Below are 20,087 nucleotides of genomic sequence, written 5' to 3'. Positions count from 1 at the left end.
CACCAGCTCATATGTACTGATAGTCAGGTAGAAAACACTGCATGCATGATGGTGAGACTTGTGTGCTGTTTACTTCGTTGAAGGGAAGTTATAATGTGGAAGAGGAAGCAGTCATCAAAGCTGGTTTACATTTTTACACATACATGACTAGAAATGCACAAGGGAATGTGGAAGTTCTACATTGTTTTGGTGGCTGCAAGTTGAAAACTTATCTGCAGTGTTATCTGCGTCCAAACATGAAAAAGTGTGTCAAGAGAAGGTTCTGGTTCCCATATATTTGTCAGGATTAGGAGTAGAAATTCAATCGGGTGCGTGTTTAAAGCCTAATTATCAAATTTGCACCTTCTGAAACACTGTATGTGAACCAAAACACAGCGGTTCTTCAGAATTCACACTTCTCTGAATTTTGCAATGCAGTTCGCCAACCAAATGATATTTACAAAAATGCATATATTTGGGGAATGTGTGCATGAAAACAATGCTATTAGTGAAGACGACACAAGAAAAATGCATTGCTGTGGGAAACTGCTTGCAAAAATGTGTACATTAGTCAAAAGTGCATATAAAAATGTGTTTATTAGGAGAAATTTGCACTGAAATTCTGATTAATTTCCATCAGGATTCCCCCCCCCCCCAAATATTGTAAATTGCTGCAAGATGTGTGGAGAACGGTATTTAAGGTTGGAAGATGAAACTCTGGGAGAACTGAACCTTACAGATCCTTTCATTCCTAGTCAGGATCTGGATGTGAATGTTTTATGGTTATGCCACATAATGTTGACAACAGTACAGTGGTGCCTTGCAAGACGAAAAGAATCCGTTCCGCAATTCTCTTCGTCTTGCGGTTTTTTCATCTTGCGAAGCAAGCCCATTAGTGGCTTAGCGGATTAGCGCTATTAGCGGCTTAGCGGGCTTAGCGGATCAGCTGATAAGCGGCTTAGCAGATCAGCTGTTAAGCGGCTTAGCGGATCAGCTGATAAGCGGCTTAGCAGCTTGGGAAAAGGGGGGGGGAGGAAAAAAACCCTGCAGGAACTCGCAAGACATTTTCGTCTTGCGAAGCAAGCCCATAGGAAATTCGTTTTGCGAAGCACCTCCAAAATGGAAAACCCTTTCGTCTAGCGGGTTTTCTGTCTTGCGAGGCATTCGTCTTGCGGGGCACCACTGTACTTGAATTATAAGGGGTAGTGGAGGCTCAGTTACCTTTTATGATAAGTCCCATAGTTTTTATTTTCAGAAGGCCATTGGGGACATAGTCTGGCTAAAGTTAGGGGATTTAGTAGATGGGATGTGTATATTTCATAACAGAGTTACTTTTCTCTCATCCTGTGTCTTCACCCATAATTGGAGTACTGGGTTTTACACTGTTCAAGCTAAGCAGATTTCAGCCTGGCTGGATAGGATGACCTCCAGGTGCCCCATGAAAACTGCTCTGCGCTTCCCAAAGGCAATGTGGAACGAAATGAAAATGGCCCAACAATTTCATCATTCTTTATCTTTACTTAGAGCAAATCCAGCCTGCACAGTGTTTCAAAACTCATCTTGACTTTAACAGAAACACAGGGGCAGAGCATGTACAGCATACGACACACCTCAGTTTGACAATAACTCCATTTGAAACACACAATTTTCTTCGAACCATTCTAAAAACAAAACTGCAAACCCTACAAATAGTCCACAACGGGTACATGAATACTGGTCAAAAGCGCAACAAAAACAGTTATTTTAAAAAAAAACAGACAAAAAGAATACATTTTCATAGTTAGCAGTAAAAACAGACAGCAACCTCCACTCTCACTTAAAAGGCACCATGTTATATTGTGATACATCTTCCTGAGTAGGCATTTGCAAAGAACTGCCATGCAAAACATTAAGCAGGCCAAGAGACGGCTTCTTTTCTTCATTGGTTGTAGTAGTACTCTTGGCCATAGACGTCGTACCCATGGCCTTTGTAGTAGCTATACTCGTCCTCATAGGCTCTGAAAGTATCCCCTCGGGGCTGCCCATTCTCACTCGCGTAGTATTCTGTTTGAACCTCATAGCCATTCTCATAACCAGTGGTGGTGGTGGTATCGTACGGCCACGGCTCTTCAGAGGGAGTGTCATAGTGCCACTGGTCCTCCGTGGTGGTTTCGTATTGGTCTTGATACTCTGTGGTGGGGAGGACTGTGGGGAGCAGGGTGGTCGGAACAGCGGTGGTCGCTTCGTTTTCTTCCCCTTCTTCCTCTTCCTCTCCTCCATTGCCACCGTTTCCATTCTCTTCCGCGGTGCTGTTGGTGCTTGTGCCGTTGACGCCGCTGCCGTTCTCGTCCACCGTCTCTGCTTCTTCCTCTTCCTCCTCTTCGTTTTCTTCTTCTTCGTCACTGTCTTCCTCTCCCTTCCCTCCTTTTTCGGGAGCTTTGTCCTTTTCACCCTTTTTAGCTGCTCCTCCGTTTCCAGGTTTCTCCAGGGGCTCTTTCTTTATGGGGCCCTGCATGGACACATCAAATATTGGGGGAGGCAGGAAGGGGGAGAAAACCCAGAGTTAGAATGGAGGTAGGTGATCCAAGGCAATCAATCAAAAATATGAAAGCTAGGAACATAGTATAACAACTTTTCCCACTAATCAACATACCATGTTTGCATGTGATCCCAAATAGCAGTGAACAGGAGTTGTCTAACCCTCTACATGATACAACTTTGACCGTGTATATATTAGCAGCAGCGTTCAAAATTCACCAGGCACATTTTGCACCTGGCTATTGGCCACTTAAGGGACGCGGGTGGCGCTGTGGGTTAAACCAGAGAGCCTAGGACTTGCCGATCAGAAGGTCGGCAGTTCGAATCCCCGCAACGGGGTGAGCTCCCATTGCTCGGTCCCTGCTCCTGCCAACCTAGCAGTTCGAAAGCACGTCAAAGTGCAAGTAGATAAATAGGTACCGCTCTGGCAGGAAGGTAAACAGCGTTTCCGTGCGCTGCTCTGGTTCGCCAGAAGCAGCTTAGTCATGCTGGCCACATGACCTGGAAGCTCTACGCCGGCTCCCTCTGCCAGTAAAGCGAGATGAGCACTGCAACCCCAGAGTCGGTCACGACTGGACCTAATGGTCAGGGGTCCCTTTACCTTTTACTATTGGCCACTTGCAACCAAGTGAAGATGCCAGGATGGTGCCTAATGTCTCCACCATATGGAGGTGCATGCCTGGGGAATTCTTGCATCTTGACTGTTTTCACACACTAGCAACACACCCTGTAGAATTCTATCCACTATATTCCATCTGTATTGTACAATCGGAATGAATTACAGGAACCAAAAAGTCATATTGAAAAATATGACTTTCGAACTATCTGCCCCCAAAATGGTAGCTAGGCATTCTGTTTTGGTGACTGTAACCCTGGTTTAAGGAGCCATTTGGAGCCTAGCTTATATATCCAAGTTTCTAACACTGATTAGTGCAGGCATAGGCAAACTTGGCCCTCCAGATATTTTGAGACTACAATTCCCATCATCCCTGACTACTAGTCCTGTTAGCTAGGGATGATGGGAGTTGTAGTCCCAAAACATCTGGAGGGCCGAGTTTGCCTATGCATGGATTAGCGGCTTAAAATGCAGCGAGGTTGTTTTTGCACCACAGTGTTTCACGTTGCATTTGCCACATTGCTGTACACACTAGAGAGGGGCTGGGGATGCCTCACCTGGTGCCCTTTACCTGTTTGGTTTCCCCGTACCTGCAACCCCTCCCAAACTTCTACTGATGAAGCTGTCATTTGCACATACGCTGTCATCTGTGCATGTGCCACAGCCTTCTCAAATGTACTCTTGGCTTCACTGCCAAGTGAGTGCAACTACCACTTTCATATTGGATGGAAGGTGATCTGGAGGAAAATGCAGAAAGCAGCAGCATTCCTCAAGAAGCTACAGGATAGATATGGACTGTGGCTAATGTCACATGCTCTGGGCAGCCTTCCAGGGGCCAGAAGCTACAGTGGGTGGAGAAATGAATATGAATTTTACTTTTATACTTCTACACACACCTCTCTCTATCCTTCTTGGAAGCAAGCAAGAGCCATTGTTAGAGCTGAAGGGACACATTCCAGACAATCAGAACTAGGGTTGCCATATCTTGAAGCAGTGGTGTAGCGTCGGTTGTCAGCACCCGGGGCAAGGCAAGTAATTTGCGCGCCCTAACCTGTGGATTTGCGCCCCCTAACCTGTGGATTTGCACCCCCTAACCCTAACCCCCAGATGTTGCGCCCGGTGCGGCCGGCCCCCCCTGCACCCCCCACGCTACGCCACTGTCTTGAAGAGCAAAAAAAGAGGACTTTCATTTAAATACTTCTACTATATGTAGGCTCTAAGAAGCTGTGATATATTGCTGAGGGTGGAAGGAGATGAGAAGAGGGAAGCAAGTCTTCAGCCAACCGTCTACGTCTCATCCAGAAAGTATAGCCAGAGACATTTTGGGAAATTTAAAAATATCCACTGGGACAGAAATATTACCCCTGAAAAAGAGGACCTGTCCTGGAAAAAGAAACACCCAAGCAAGAAGGGTGAGGGGTGTGGCTAAGGAGAAGGTGTGGCCTGGAAAAAGTCCATTAGGCCAGATGGAGGGCTCTAGGGGGCTCCACTTGCCATAGTACTCTATTTATGTCACCTGTTTTAGAGTGCAAGCCCATGTCTGCATTCCACCTGCTGAAGGACCATAGGATGTGGTGGAAGCCCTGCTGTGTCCGCAGAGGACCAGATTTACTGCTGCCATGACAGATATGCCCCTGTCTGAGTTGGATGAGGACCATGGCATGGGAGCGGGGATGGAAGCTTCAACCCATTGCCCCCCACAGCAGTTCTGATCTGAATCATCTCCCCTCCACCCCACTATTTGCAATGGGAGGGGAACTTGCCTTAACGCTATTAAGAAGAAAGCACCCCATTATATGGGATGGTTTGAGGCAACAGGCTGGTAGTAGCAACCTGTACAGCTTTCCATTTATTGCAGGGGTATTAAAGGTCCACCAATCTTACCTGCTTAGGAGGTGTGGCTTTGCTAGTGCCCTTTTTATCTGCAGTCACGGCTGCAGTAGGAGTCTCTGTCGCCTCTTCGTTCTCCTTTCCACCTTCATTGTTTTCTTCATTTGACTGTCCCTGGAGATGTATAAAAAACCAGGAATATCAGAATTAATTTCAACTTCAGTAGATGCAGTAAACACTGGTTTATAGAATGGGCAACTCTCTCTCTCCTTCCATTTCTTATGTGTGCAATAACTATATATCTGTTTAGCTTCCCTGTTTAGGGAAGCTTTTAATGTTTAATAGGTTATTGTATTTTAGTGTTTTGTTGGAAGCCACCGAGAGTGGCTGGGGAAACCCAGCCAGATGGGCAGGGTATAAATTATTATTATTATTATTATTATTATTATTATTATTATTATTGCATCAGATTATGACTGGTGCATAGAGAAGACATTAAACAGCTCTTTATGCACTATATGAAGAAGACCTTTGTGATGCTCAAAAGCCTGCACTGTCATCAGACAGTGACATAAATTATAGCACCTGTCCACCTCCGACTTTGAAATCATCCCAGCTCAACAGAGCCCATGGTGTGTGTGAGAGAGATTGAGACAGAGGACTCAGCTATACAGCTGCAAATAAAACGTTTTGAATGTGTTGTAAAGTGCAATATATAATTGTGACACAAGATGGTGGTTATGAGCTATAACGAATTCAAAGCATTTTTCAAAATGAATTTTTTTAAAAAAGCATTTTCACAACGTTTTTAACATGTGTGCAGATTCCACCAGATAGACAGACAACGAGACGGCTGATAGATAGATCCACATGCCAGATCAAATGAAATGGAAACACTGCTAACCATATTTTATAAAAAAACAACAACAGACGTAGCTTGAAAAAATGTTTCCAGGCTAATATTGGAATGATGATCCAAATGCACACATGTTGCATTGTGGAATCACAACTAGCATCTGGTATTTATTCTAGAGCAGGGGTCAGCAAACTTTTTCAGCAGGGGGCCGGTCCACTGTCCCTCAGAACTTGTTGGGGGGGCGGACTGTATTTTTGGGGGGGAAATGAACAAATTCCTATGCCCCACGAATAACCCAGAGATGCATTTTAAATAAAAGCGCACATTCTACTCATGTAAAAACACCAGGCAGGCCCCACAAATAACCCAGAGATGCATTTTAAATGAAAGCACACATTCTACCCATGTAAAAACACACTGATTCCCAGACCATCTGCGGGCCGCATTTAGAAGGCGATTGGGCCATTTTAAGATTTAAATTAGTTTGACTGAGAGATGGGGGATTAGGGCACTTTCTGCTACAGTTGTCATCAAGGCATCTGATATTTGAAGGGCGAACTGGGAAACTGAACCTCAGGTCCTGGATCAAACCTGATCTCAAACATTTGCACTGGCACCAGTGCCCCCAATGCTGGCACAACCTCACCGCAAACTGGCATAACGTCGTGTTTTGCAGCATTGCTCTGGCATTGCTGTTGGTCAGAGCAAGCTAAGTACTTCTGTGCCGGGGCAGCAGTTCTTAGGATCAGGTGGTTAAAACACTTAAAATAAGATGCTGTGCAGTGCCAGTAAAAACCTATGTTATTTTCTTCTCTGTTGCGAGAACTTGCAAAATTGCATGGTGTGGCTGGCTATTTGGATAGCAATCTGAGAGCATCACAACCTCTATAAAAAGCAATTATAGTGTTCTTGTTTGTTTAAATGTTCCTGAGGTTCTGCTTTTGTCGAGGCTGGACATAGCCAGTAGCAAAACCATTGAGATGGATCCGAGAAATACAGTGGTGCTTTCTGAATATTCGCAAGTGACAGTCTGCTTTTCTACATACTGAGGCTTGTGAATAGAAGCCTCCAGCTGCCTGTTGTGGCAGCTCGGAATCCCAAGAGCCATCTTTCAACTGCAGTATTGCATTACTACCACTTACATCCTTGTCAGCACCTGACAGAAGAGTGGAGGAACAAGGAAGTACTGCCAGGATAGGTAAATAGCTCTGAAGGAAGGGATGTAATGAAGCACCCCAGATCCCTGTAGCAGCTGTCAGCTACTACAGTCAACTGGAGGCTTCTATGTGATTTTTTTCCCATTGTTCCTTTGAACATATTTTCAAATGATTTAAGTTTCTTAAGATCACAATAAAAAATTATCAGGAAATATAATGTTTTCATTTAGTGCATTTCCATCCACCCCTGAAGGGCTGTTTGTAATGTAAGTCTTACCAGGTATGGTAAGATTTTGCAACCTAATTCAAAAGACCCCTGCACTGCAGGGGATTGGAGACCCTAGTTGTCCCTTCCAACTCTACAATTCTATGATTCTATGACTGTGCTAAAGGTAAAGGGACCCCTGACCATTAGGTCCTGTTGTGGCCGACTCTGGGGTTGCAGCGCTCATCTCGCTTTATTGGCCGAGGGAGCCGGCGTACAGCCTCCGGGTCATGTGGCCAATATGACTAAGCTGCTTCTGGCGAACCAGAGCAGCGCACGGAAATGCCGTTTACCTTCCCGCCAGAGTGGTACCTATTTATCTACTTGCACTTTGACGTGCTTCCGAACTGCTAGGTTGGCAGGAGCAGGGACCGAGCAATGGGAGCTCACCCTGTTGTGGGGATTCGAACTGCCAACCTTCTGATCAGCAAGTCCTAGGCTCTGTGGTTTAACCCACAGCGCCACCCGTGTCCCTTATGACTGTGCTAACTACCTACTATTTCCCACTTGCAGCCCCACATGTTTTCAGTTCCCCCTCCCCACTTAGTCCCTTTTAAAATCCCTAATTTACACCACCACCTCTTTGACTATATACATTTGATCCACATACATTCAGTAAATTCTGTTTTAGAGTAGTTTTCTCCATACCATTCTAATTACTAATTGCTTCCCAACAAAATATATTATGGACAGAGGGTACAGTGCAAACATTGGCCCTGGTGTTCAGACCTCCTGCTCCCCACCCCCCAGAAAGCATTGACACAGGATAATTGCCTCTCATGTGTTCAAATTATAGCCTAGCAGAGCTGGTAATAAATAGATCTTTACCTCTAAAGACCTATTCTGTTGTAATTAGGGTTTGCCAACTGTGAGGATTATTTGTTTGCTTCTTTGGAAAGACAGTTCCCACCTTTCCATTTTAAAGACTATACTCAAGGCAGTTTACAGCAAGTATTAAACACACACACACACACACACACACACACACACACACACACACTGTATATGAAGTTTTAGTGTTTTGACCATCTTCTTCAAGAGAAGAATCAGAATCTCCATCCCATCCTGTTTTTGCATGAATCTGCCATTTAAAAAAAAACTCTGTGTGAAAATTTAAATATATATTTCTGAATGTATTTTCTCACAAGAGATGCATTTATCAGTATACTTTATCTCACTGTACACATTTATAAACATATTTTTATCCTAAAATACATATTTCTAAAGGCACTTTGGTACATTTTATGGTGTTCACACAATATATTCAATAAGTATACAGTCTATACCTGTGTACACAGATAGTTGAGCTGCATGCTTGTGGAGTCATTCACATGTAAATTTCACAGGGTGTACAGTTTGTGTGCCTGTGTACACAACAGCTGAGCTGTACAAATCAACAAGTGTACACTCTTTCACACAAACCCTTGTATGTGTGTAGAGACTGCTTGTGACTTAGCACCACCAACAGCCAAGAGAGACAACTCCTTTCCCCAAAAAACTTGGGAACTGTAGTTAAAGGTGCTGGGAATTGTAGCTCTCTGGTGGGGGAAACTACAATTCCCAGAATTCTTTAGAGGAAGCCAAGTGCTTTAAGAGAGAAAGGGGTGTTGCCTAATTAAAGACAGGAGGTTAACTTTTTATTATACTAATAAAAATAATATTTTTATTAGTCCAACTCTCCTTCTATGACCAGAAGCTCCTTCCGTTCACACAGCCAGAAGTTAGGATGCAAAACAAGGTGTTTGTCTCCCTAAAATAATTGTTTCTTATAACTCCTGCCACCAGGTTGCTTCACCTGGAAGCCCAATCTGGCACTTATTCTGATCCACCAGGTACCAGCCTTTGCCCTCAGTCACCAGGCACTGCTCTGCTCTGCCCCTATCCTATCAGGCTCCACTCTGTGATCCACTGAGTCTCATCCTCTAGTTTCCAGATTCTGCCCCTAAATCTCAGGGCCTGTGCCTCAGGAGAGCTGGCTAATTGTCATGGTGACAAGGAGAATCCTACCCAGAAGTAAATCCCCATTGCTGAAGCCACAGAGAACCTATGAAAGAGCCTTTTTGGGGAAAGCCAACAAGGCTTTCTCTAGTAACCAGAGAAATAATAAAAGGTTGGGCGAGATAGTGAGGTCTACATTTAACTTAGACCCACCCCAATAACTGTTCATAAAAACAACACCCTAACAGAATGGGCCTAGAAGGCTCAGGGCTTGAGACAAATGTGTGTAAAGTTCTGATTCTCATGCAGGAACTTCATTTACATGGGAGAAAACATCTGCCCCCAAAGTACAATAGAACATAGTGGCACTCTTGTAGCTTTTGACATCCAAGTCAGGCCAAAAAAAAATCATTTTTTATAAATACTCTTGTGTCTAAGCACATATTGACCCAAGAGACCATAACGGTACTGAAATGAAGAAGCTATTCCAGGCTGTTCAGGTAAAATATGTGTTCCCCAAATAACATGTATACCAAGATACATATTTACCTAGGAGATTCTATCGGCTCTCGGGGAGCTAACACGGTCCTGAGGTAAACACAAACATGGAGAAGATGCATAACAGCCAACACTGCAAATATACTAGAGCCCAGACCTGTGTCAGGGACCATTGCTCCTTGTGGACACATTGTCCCTTTTTGTGTCAATGGGCTTGCTTTCTGTTTGACTGAGGTGGGTCTTGTTGTGGATGGCTCTTTGGGGACAATCCAAAGGAAATAAGACTAAAGTCCACTGGCTTAAGGAGACCTAAGTCCTATTGAGTGCAGTGGGGCTGAGGAGTAGTGGGAAAGCCCTTCCTGGAATCTGCCAGGTTGTGGATTGAGCAGACTTTGTACAGTTGAGGGAGCAAGTGGAGAAGCAGGGGAAAGGCTAGGTTGAACCTTCCTCCTTAATATACCTATTTTCTTAATGTAGGAAGTGATATCTGGTTTTCAACATTCCAATATATCATCAACTAAACATCTAATATACCAATACAGTCGTACTTTGGACGTCAAACTGAATCCGATCCGGAAGTCCATTCAACTTCCAAAATGTTTCGAAACCAAGGCATGGCTTCTGATTGGCTGCACAACCTTCCTGCCGTCAATCGGAAGCCACGGAAGCATTGTCAGACATTTGAGTTCCAAAGAACATTCGCAAACCGGAGCACTCACTTCCGGATCTGCGGCGTTCGGGAGCCAAAATGTTCAAGTTGCAAAGCGTTCGTCAACCAAGGTATGACTGTATATCACAATGTCTGAAATAAGGATTGAGCTATTGGCTGGCTTCATGGTTTTTCCCACATTGTGATTTTTGCATAACACCCACCCACACACCCACACCCACACACCATGATTCATGATATATTGCCAGGTCAAAAATTATGAAACCAATGTCATGATATGGACTTCAAACCTGTTTTGGACGATATATCGTCCAGTCCTCACACACATCATGATTTGCAATATATTGCCAGGTCAAAAATTATGAAACCGATATCACAAAATGCACTCCCAATTGGTTTTGGATGATATTTTGATCGTATATATCACAAGGTGTTTCTTTAAATTATAATTATTTAGCTATGTGATTATCCTTATAAAAGAATACCTGAGGGTGAATTAAAGCTGACCTGCCCAAGTACTGAAGAACAAAATATTATTGAATAGTTCACCTGAGGACCATAACAGCTGCATTGGTATAAATGGACAAAAGTCACATCTGTCTCTAAACCTTTGGCTCTCACAATCTCTCACTGTGTCTTTAAGGGTTACTTCTTGTTTAGATGACTTGAGACTTGAAAAATATTGCAAGGAACCAGAATGGAAACTTGTGGGCAGTTAGTAATCGTCACCACGGACGCTCGCAGAGTACATTCTATAAAAAAAATTCCTAGTTGTTTTCTTATGCTCCTTGGTTTGTTGTGACCAATGCCAAACATGTCTCTTACCCCTTCTTCTTCTTCTTCCTCCTCCTCTTCTTCTGAACTATCACCACCATAGCCTTCTTCGGATGAGTCACTGTTAAACTAAAAAGAGATACAATTGTGAGGCATTTCCCGTATTTCTATTACAAAACAGAATGCTGAATTGTACACATGTAAACGGTCAACTTCAGTTCTCAGAAAAACACACACACAACCCTAACAGCAACAATCCCATCTGCACTATACATTTAAAGCAGTCTCACCCCACTTTAAATAGTCACGTCTTCCCCCAAAGAATCTTGGGAACCGTAATTTGTTAATGGTGATGAGAGTGTTGGGAGACACACACGCACCCTATTCCCCTCACAGAACTACTATTCTCAGATGTCCTTGGGAAAAGGGATTGATTGTTAAACCAATCTGGGAATTACATATATAGTGCAGAAGGAACTTGGTAGTTCACATGCATAAATATGAGGCTCCACATTCAAAATTTAAAACCAGAATGTTTCTGGTTTGTTCTGTGTCCTGCTGATACTGTGAAAGTTATTTTTTTTAAAAATTAGATTTACAGTGGTACCTCGGGTTACAAACACCTCGGGTTACAAACACTTCGGGTTACAGACTCCGCTAACCCGGAAGTAGTAGTACCTTGGGTTAAGAACTTTACCTCAGGATGAGAACAGAAATCGTGCACCGGCGGCAGCGGGTATCTAAAGTGGTACTTCAGGTTAAGAACGGTTTTAGGTTAAGAACGGACCTCTGGAACAAATTAAGTTCGTAACCAGAGGTACCACTGTATAGACAGCCCTTCATCATAAGATCTCAGGGCGGTTCACAGAATAAAACGCAGGATAAAAACAAGTAATTATTAAAAACAAAACAGTAAAACAATAACCCCACCCTTCCCACAGACACATTTCCCCCTAAATTGATTTTTGAATTCTGAATTTATTGTTATTCACATTTTATACTGTATTTTATGCTGTTTTTTGTTGTTGCATCAATTAAGTGTTTTAAATTTGTTGTTAGCCACCCTGAGCCCGGTTTTCTGAACCGAGAAGGGCAGGGTATAAATTTTTTTGATGATGATGATGATGATGATTTCATAGGTTGTAGAATATTTCACACACACACACACACACACACACACACACACACACACACATTATTATCATGCGTCTAAACTTAAAAAAGGAGCAAGGATCATGAAAAATGGATGCTACTCAGCACCTGACCTTCAGCCAAAGAGCTCAGAGGAGCTTATCATAGAATCATATATTTGATTCCCAGAGAGGCTTTCATGCGGCTTTTTATACAGTGACAGGCCCACTGAACTTCAGCCATAGAGCTTCATGTGCTGGGCCACACTTCTCAGCTCACATAGCACTCTACACCTTGGCAATGCTCTCGGGGGGGGGGGGGGATGTCAGTTTCTTCCTATCACCCATATAAAAAACCGGAATGTTGCAGAAGCACCCTACGTTTTAGGTTAGGAAATGTTATCCCATTACAAGCATTAGGGGTCTGAACAGTGTACCTAGAACTGTACCTAGACACCCAAACAGTCTACAGATGTTTGGGTTGTATGTCTATATTGGCCTTAACCTAAAAGCCATGCCAGTTTTTTTTTAAGGAGGCAAACAAGAAAGATATGAACAGGATTCATCTTCTACACAGCGAAGCACAAAAATATCTCTGTACTCAAGAGACATGCCAAACCACTATTCTGCCGGCACAACATTCCCAGAAGAAGGACCATTTTTAGGCTTCTTGCATGAGCTATCCTTGAAAACATGCAATTAGCGCCCCCCTGCCCCAGCTGGAATCTCTCTCTTACATGCAAGAGTAGGGGTGGAGGGACAATGTCAATTATGTTCGCGTTTCAAGGTGAACTTGGACTTACTTAAACAATATGAGACCTGAAACACAGCCGTCCTTTGACATTCACAGTAATCCAAATTTTGCAATGCACTTCTCCAACAAATTAATGTCTACAAAAATGCATATTACTTAGGTGAAAGCATGCATAAATTAAATCCAGTTGTGAAAATAACATGCAAAAATGTGTTACCTTACGAGAAATGGCTTGCAAAAAATGTGTACATTGGTCAAAACTATATTCAAAAATCTGTTTATTAGGAAAATTCTTAAGGAAATTTCCTGAGGATTTTTTCCACACACAACTCCCCCCCCCAAAAAAAAAAAATGCTAGAGAAATGTGGAGAACTGAATAAAATTGGGGGAAAATGAGATACTGAAGAGAACCAAAATTGTCAGATCCTTCCATCCCTATTTAAGAGACAATGATCAAGACTCCTACATATGAAACTGCCGTGTGAATAGCTGCAGGCAAAGGTTTTGTTTCCTTTTCTTTACAGTGGAAGTTGTTATTATAAGAAATATTGTGACTTGTATTCAGAGGCATGAGGCAAGTTATCTCATGCACTGCCTCCCTGGGCCATCATCACTGATCTCATGGGGACCAGCTTAAAAATCCAAAATTCTAAACACACACACACCCAGACACACACACCTTTTTTTGTGGTGCATGTGGCAAGGACCTGAAATTACAAAAGGGATTTCACATAGGGGTTGTGGGTTTCGTGGTCCTGTGACTTATATGTCATTTCTGAGGGCTACACATAGATGGAGATGGTCTATTCTACACATAGATGGAGATGGTCTATTAGGGTGAATGGCAGACCCTATTTTCCAGGGATAGTCCTGGTTTCAGATTTGGTCCTGGAATGCCCTACTTTTCCTTAGGACATCCTTATTTTCATCAGAGAAATGTTGGAGGGTGTAGAGTTATGCAGTGCTTTTTTCCCTGGGGTTACACATACTCCTAAACATTTTGTGAATCATTGTACTTTTGTCTATTTACTGTATTTGTTTTCCCCAATTTGAACTATAAATGGTGATTTTCTTGAGTCAAAATGAGAGTACAGTCATACCTCTGGTTGCAAATGTGATCAGTGTGGGAGGCACGTTCGCAACCCTCAGTGTTCACAGCCTGAAGCACCGCGTCTGTGCATGACACGATTTGGCGCTTCTGCGCATGTGTGTGACGTCATTTTGTGTTTCTGCGTGAGCGCCAAAACCCAGAAGTAATCCATTCGGGTACTTCCGGGTTTGGTGCAGTCTGCAACCCAAAAACGCACAACCCGCAGTGTTCGTAACCCGAGGTATGACTGTACCCCTAAACATTTTTTTAGGAAAAAAAGCACTGGAGTTATATGACCCCCGAACCATTGAGATAAGCAATTATACAACCTTTAGAAGACAACTGAAGTTAGACCTGTATAGGGAAGATTTTAACATTTAATGTTTTATTATGTTTTCATTTGTGTTGGAAACAGCCCAGAATCGTTGGGGCAATCCAATCAGATGGGTGGGGTATATTTAATAAAATGATGATGATGATGATGATGACTAATGCTGAATGGTATGGAATGGTGCACTGTCCAAGCAACCTCATTCTGCCCTTAGCCAACTCCTACTTGTCTGCATCCAATCCAGAAGGTGGCCGTAGCTGTGGCTTCCTCCTTAATTTCAGGATTGCCATTATAGAACTCAGAAGGGAGGAGAACGACAGCAAAACGATAATTTCTTGTTTGTGCCTCTTACTGGCTCTGACTTCTCCTACTGTTGGCCTCCTAGCATTCCGCCACACCAATCCCAATGGACACCACTCGCTACTACACAGAGGCAAAACACTAGAGCCATCATAGAATAATTAATTAGGCTCAAAAGGGCCTCTAACTCAGCGTCTGTATTTGCCTTTATTTCACGTCTCAGTAATGGTTCTTACATTTTTTAAAGATTTGGGTTTGGCATTTTAAAAAGGAATTGCATTTACCTGATATCTCTTTACAGGTGGGTAGAGGTAGGGGTACCTATAAAGAAAATACCTATATCTGTTCTTGAATACCTGTCAGAAAAAAGAAAAAAGAATTTCAGCTGTCAAATTTAAGGAAAGAATCAACACATTTCATTTTGAACTGAGAATTTGATTTAGTTGACAACATACTGCATTTTCTTCAGAATCCTCTGCTTTGAATCTTCTTCTGAAGTTTTTTACCTGCAAGAAAAGAAGAGATTACTTAAGGCGGTGGTGATTTTCCCTTTTTCCCCTGCTTGCTTAGCTGGGTTTCGGTGCAAGCCTTAGTGATTCCTAGGTGAAACACATATCCACAATAGAAAGGAAAGTGTTCTTTATTTCTTCCTCACTTTCAGGCTTCTGATCTGGGGTTGTGTTGCAGTAATACGTTGCACTAAAGTGCTGTTTGCTTCTACATTAGCTTCACCCCACTACCACCACCACATACACACCAAACAACAACACTAGAGTGACACCTAGTGCTGTATGCAGGATTGGCCTTCATAGATCAAAGCTATTTCTGCTGAGCAAAGAACCAAAACAGTTATCCTTTCTTTCTTTCATTATCTGTAGTGGGATGGAGCTCTTCTTATATCTGTAGGATGGAGTTGGATGGGATATAGAAAAGAGCAGCAGTGTGATAAGAGAAAGAAATATATCATTCTAAACTGTACAATGTACTATGTGCAGGGATATAAGAAGCCAGAGATTTCCACCCCATCTTGTGTTTTTGTTGCCACCAGCGTTGCTTCCATTTTGCTGCAGTTCAGCTTCATCTACAACCTATATTATTCACCTTGCTATTTGCTGTGGCCAAAAGCAATCAAATCAATTATGTAATTACCGTAATTTCAATGCATTTCACTGGAAGGGAAACATCAGAAACATTTGCAGACTGAAAATGGCAGGGCTAATTTCACTTATATTCTGTTTCATGACTTCTGTTCCTAACCTCAGATGAACATGGGAACTGCAGCAATTTCTGGTCACATTTCCATTTCCGATGGAATTATCTTGCATTCCTAAAGGAGGTGATATTTTCATTTCTGTGAGTTAACTGCAAGTAATCAAAGCTCTAGGTGGGACACAAATTCACACACACCCAAGGGCCACATTCCCTTGGGGGTTATTTGTCACGGGGGTGCAAAGCAGCACCTCCCATCCATCTATTCAAATTGACACACAAGTGCATCCTATTCATCCATCACCCATTTATTCTGAGAGAGAGAGAGAGAGAGAGAGAGAGAGAGAGAGAGAGAGTGAGTGAGTTATGTACTGAGTTGAATAGGATCCAAAATGCAGCAGTCTGATTGGTCCTAGAACAATAGGATTCAGAATGCAGCAGTCTGATTGGTTCTAGAACAATAGGACCCAAAATGCAGCAGTCTGATTGGTCCGCAGGAGCCACCCAATCCAGCTCCAGGTGGAAATGAATCTGCAACCTGATTGGCCTACAGGACAATCCCGGAATTAGCCAATCATATGGGGCCCATTGTGTTAATAATGTATATAAAGCAGACATTCTGGGGGAAATTCCATTCCTCCGCACCACTATGGGCTGAATAAAGAGCATGAAATCCACTCTCAACTCCGAGTATATTTCAGCAGTCAAGGAGAAGAGATGGAGCTGAGAAGCAGAGGACCCCTGGAGCAGGATGGGAAGGCTCCTAGTACACTTCTTCCTTGGATGCTAAGCGGCAGCTGTTTGATTTTGTCTCATGAATGATATTGGTATGTCTTTCTCCTCAACCATGACTTTTGTGGTTGTGGCTGTGGCTAGGCAACTCGGACATCAATCCATGACCAGTCCCCACTGGGGACCTGCTGCCAACTTATCCACACACACACCCATTCTGTTTGCATATGGCTGTGTGACCTGAGCAAGAGACAGGCACATTGCCAATATACACAGAGTTTTCTTGTAGCATTTCAACAGTCCGCCAGCAGGCAGGGCCAGCTGGCCAGAAATTCAATTGCTAGATGCAAAAACACAGAATGGAAGGGTCAGTACCCTTCAGAAACAGTTGCGATAAGTGTCATTGAAGTAGATATTCACAATGCATCATGTGCTACATAAATGCTGATTTTACTCACTGAGAAGGCGCAAGCTATTCCCAAAATGCAGAGGAAGATTAGGGCTGCCTTCATTTTTTCTGATTTCTGGAAATAAAAAAAAGAAAATACACTTCTAGGTTGGGAAACCAGGCATTTATACATGACAGGTGTTATTTTCACTGTCCTATTCACACAATAAATGTGTGTAGAGTAAACACATGGAAGAGGAAACAAGGCTGTGTCCACTGGGCCCACCAATGACCTCCACGTGTTCATCGAGAAATCCTGGTCAGTGTAGACAGAATTGAGCTAGATGGACCAATGATCTGTATAAAGCAATTTCCGAAGTTTCTAACAGAACCTACATGCCTGTTTCTTGGCAAACTTACAGAGCCAAAGACCAAGAGAGAGAGCCAAAGACCAAGAAGGTGAGAGTATTAGACCCATCCTTCAAAAACTCAGGGCCAGATCCAGCCCAACCCCACCATCAGATGCCAAGGTGACAGATGCTGAGGGGATAGGGAGCTGAGGTAAAGTGTTGGAAGACAGAGTTGTTGTTGTTGTTGTTAAAAAGGTAAAGGGACCCCTGACCATTAGGTCCAGTCGTGACCGACTCTGGGGTTGCGGCGCTCATCTTGCTTTATTGGCTGAGGGAGCCGGCGTACAGCTTCCGGGTCATGTGGCCAGCATGACTAAGCCGCTTCTGGCGAACCAGAGCAGCGCATGGAAATGCCGTTTACCTTCCCGCCGGAGCGGTACCTATTTATCTACTTGCACTTTGACGTGCTTTCGAACTGCTAGGTTGGCAGGAGCAGGAACCGAGCAACGGGAGCTCACCCCGTTGCGGGGATTCGAACCGCCGACCTTCAAATCAGCAAGTCCTAGGCTCTGTGGTTTAACCCACAGCGCCACCTGTGTCCCTGTGTTGTTGTTAATTGAATTTATATACCGCCCTATACCCAGAGGTCTCAGGGTGGTTCACAGAAAAGATCACAATATATAAAATCAAAGTAAAAACAATAACCCAATAAACCCCCCCCCCCCCCAAGCAACATTTTTAAAGGGTACAGGATGTCAATCAGGTCAACCAAAGGCCTGGTTAAAAAGGAACATTTTTGCCTGGCGCCTAAAAATGTATAATGAAGGTGCCAGCTGAACTTCCCTGGGGGGAGCATTCCACAGACGGGGGGGGGGCCACTGCAGAGGAGGCCTGTTCTCATGTTGCCACCCTCCGGACCTCTTGAGGAGGAGGCACACGAAGGAGGGCCTCAGAAGATGTTATGTAGGCCATGCACACTTTGCCATGAACCCACTAAGCTAGCCTGCTGCCTTCAGATAAATGGAGGATGCTGTGCTCTGGGCAGTGCTAAGAAAGCTACCAGTTCTGGCTGGTTGTGGTTTATGTCTGTGGAATTGGGGCAGGAACCGTCTTGTTCTCCTTTGCCTCAGGCAGCAATGTTCCTTGGACTGGTACGGCCTACCATGTTGATGGCCTCCCCTCCCAGTCTTTGTGAATGGTCCCTCCTCTTATATATTTCTGCTTGGACATGGTAGAAGCTCCACAGGTGGAGGAGAGGGCAAGGGCAGAGGTGAGTGCCTTTGCAATTGCTCACAGTGCCCCACAGGAATGTGGTGTTGCTCTGAGACACTTTGAGCAGTCCCAGAGGCAGCCACCCTGCTGGAAAAGGGAATTTAGGCCACCGGCCTCAACAATGGTAGACCCTTGGCTGAGGTTGCTGCCTGCTTGTGCCAGGTTTGAAACGGGCTGCTGCTATTGCATTGATATATGATCTGTTCCCTTCATCTGGTGCCCCTCCTCCTCTCTCCCTTGGTCATGTTTCAGTGTGACCAACACGCTTCATCACGTTTCAGCATTGCCAATATACCATCATGCGATGAGAATGGCTGCTTTGCACCGTGAAGTTGCTATTTCTTTGCAGCAGAGGAAACTTAAGCAAAACAGAGACACAAAAAATGTTGTACTTGACATCACATTTGCTGTCAAGATGGAATTTTTAAAAAGCCCCCCCCCCCGAAATATGGCTGCCAAACATGTCCTATACTCAAAAGCAACTCTTGATCCTATCACAATCACATGTAATAGTATAGGCATCTATTATGTTATCATCATCCTATCATGTAATGTAGACCATCATAGCCTCATGTGATATAATAGGCATCTCTTATTTCACTGCCTCCAACTACCCATTATTTTTGAGAATGTGGCAGTGATATTGTGAGGAACAGCTGTGCTGGAACAGCTCCATGGATCTTAGTGGGATAGGAAGTAATACAAAGTTAATTGAATGAGGCTGGTGCTCCTCAAACCTCAAAACACCAACTCTGGACTGATTCCATGAGCCAGCTGTGGGGAAGATTGAGAGAAGGCGATATCTTTATCTCATTCCAGTCATCCAGCCCTGTTAACAGACTGATATGCCAACCCATTCCTTAACAACTTCACTGTTGATATAAGGCAGTAGGAGTGGCTATTTTTTGACCCAAAGGTCATCCTTGTCCAATTATTGGAGACCTCATGTCAATGGTAGGCATTGCCAATAATGGTGTGGCTACCCATATGCTCTCTTGAACACAGCTCCTCCTCTTCCTCAACTGATCAGGGCGGATTAACGCCTCCTCTCTGCTCAAATAATCAATCTGATGACTGAAAGGGGACGTCTGAATTTCCATCAGGGCACTTGCCTCTGCCTACCCCAGTTCTGTGTCCCCCCCCTTCTTTGCCGATACAATCAAAACTGGTGGAGTCTTGGGGAGCCAGAAAACTTTCTTGTGGGGCTGGACCAGGCCTTGAATTTGGGAGTTAGGCACCCATGTTAGGTAAATTCATAGTAAGGGTTGAAATCATAGTACGGGGGCTGGGGAAGAAGAAGAAGAAGAAGAAGAAGAAGAAGAAGAAGAAGAAGAAGACGAGTTTGGATTTGATATCCTGCCTTTCACTCCCTTTAAGGAGTCTCAAAGCGGCTAACATTCTCCTTTCCCTTCCTCCCCCACAACAAACACT

At 43.7% G+C, this 20,087-nt stretch overlaps 1 protein-coding gene across 1 annotated transcript; it reads right to left on the bottom strand.

Annotated features, from left to right (window-relative positions):
* Window positions 1–1,670: 1,670 nt before the first annotated feature.
* Window positions 1,671–17,158, bottom strand: IBSP (integrin binding sialoprotein). Its single transcript, XM_028744807.2, has 6 exons — window positions 17,105–17,158; window positions 15,161–15,211; window positions 14,990–15,061; window positions 11,152–11,229; window positions 4,997–5,116; window positions 1,671–2,467 (listed from the first exon to the last, which is right to left on the bottom strand). The coding sequence occupies exons 1-6, from the start codon at window positions 17,156–17,158 to the stop codon at window positions 1,898–1,900; spliced, it is 945 nt and encodes a 314-aa protein (XP_028600640.2). The 3' UTR covers window positions 1,671–1,897.
* Between the last annotated feature and the right edge of the window lie 2,929 nt (window positions 17,159–20,087).

This window comes from Podarcis muralis, chromosome 9 (assembly GCF_964188315.1).
Source record: "Podarcis muralis chromosome 9, rPodMur119.hap1.1, whole genome shotgun sequence".
NCBI classification, from domain to species: domain Eukaryota; kingdom Metazoa; phylum Chordata; class Lepidosauria; order Squamata; family Lacertidae; genus Podarcis; species Podarcis muralis.
This window is presented reverse-complemented; position numbering and strand designations above follow the sequence as displayed.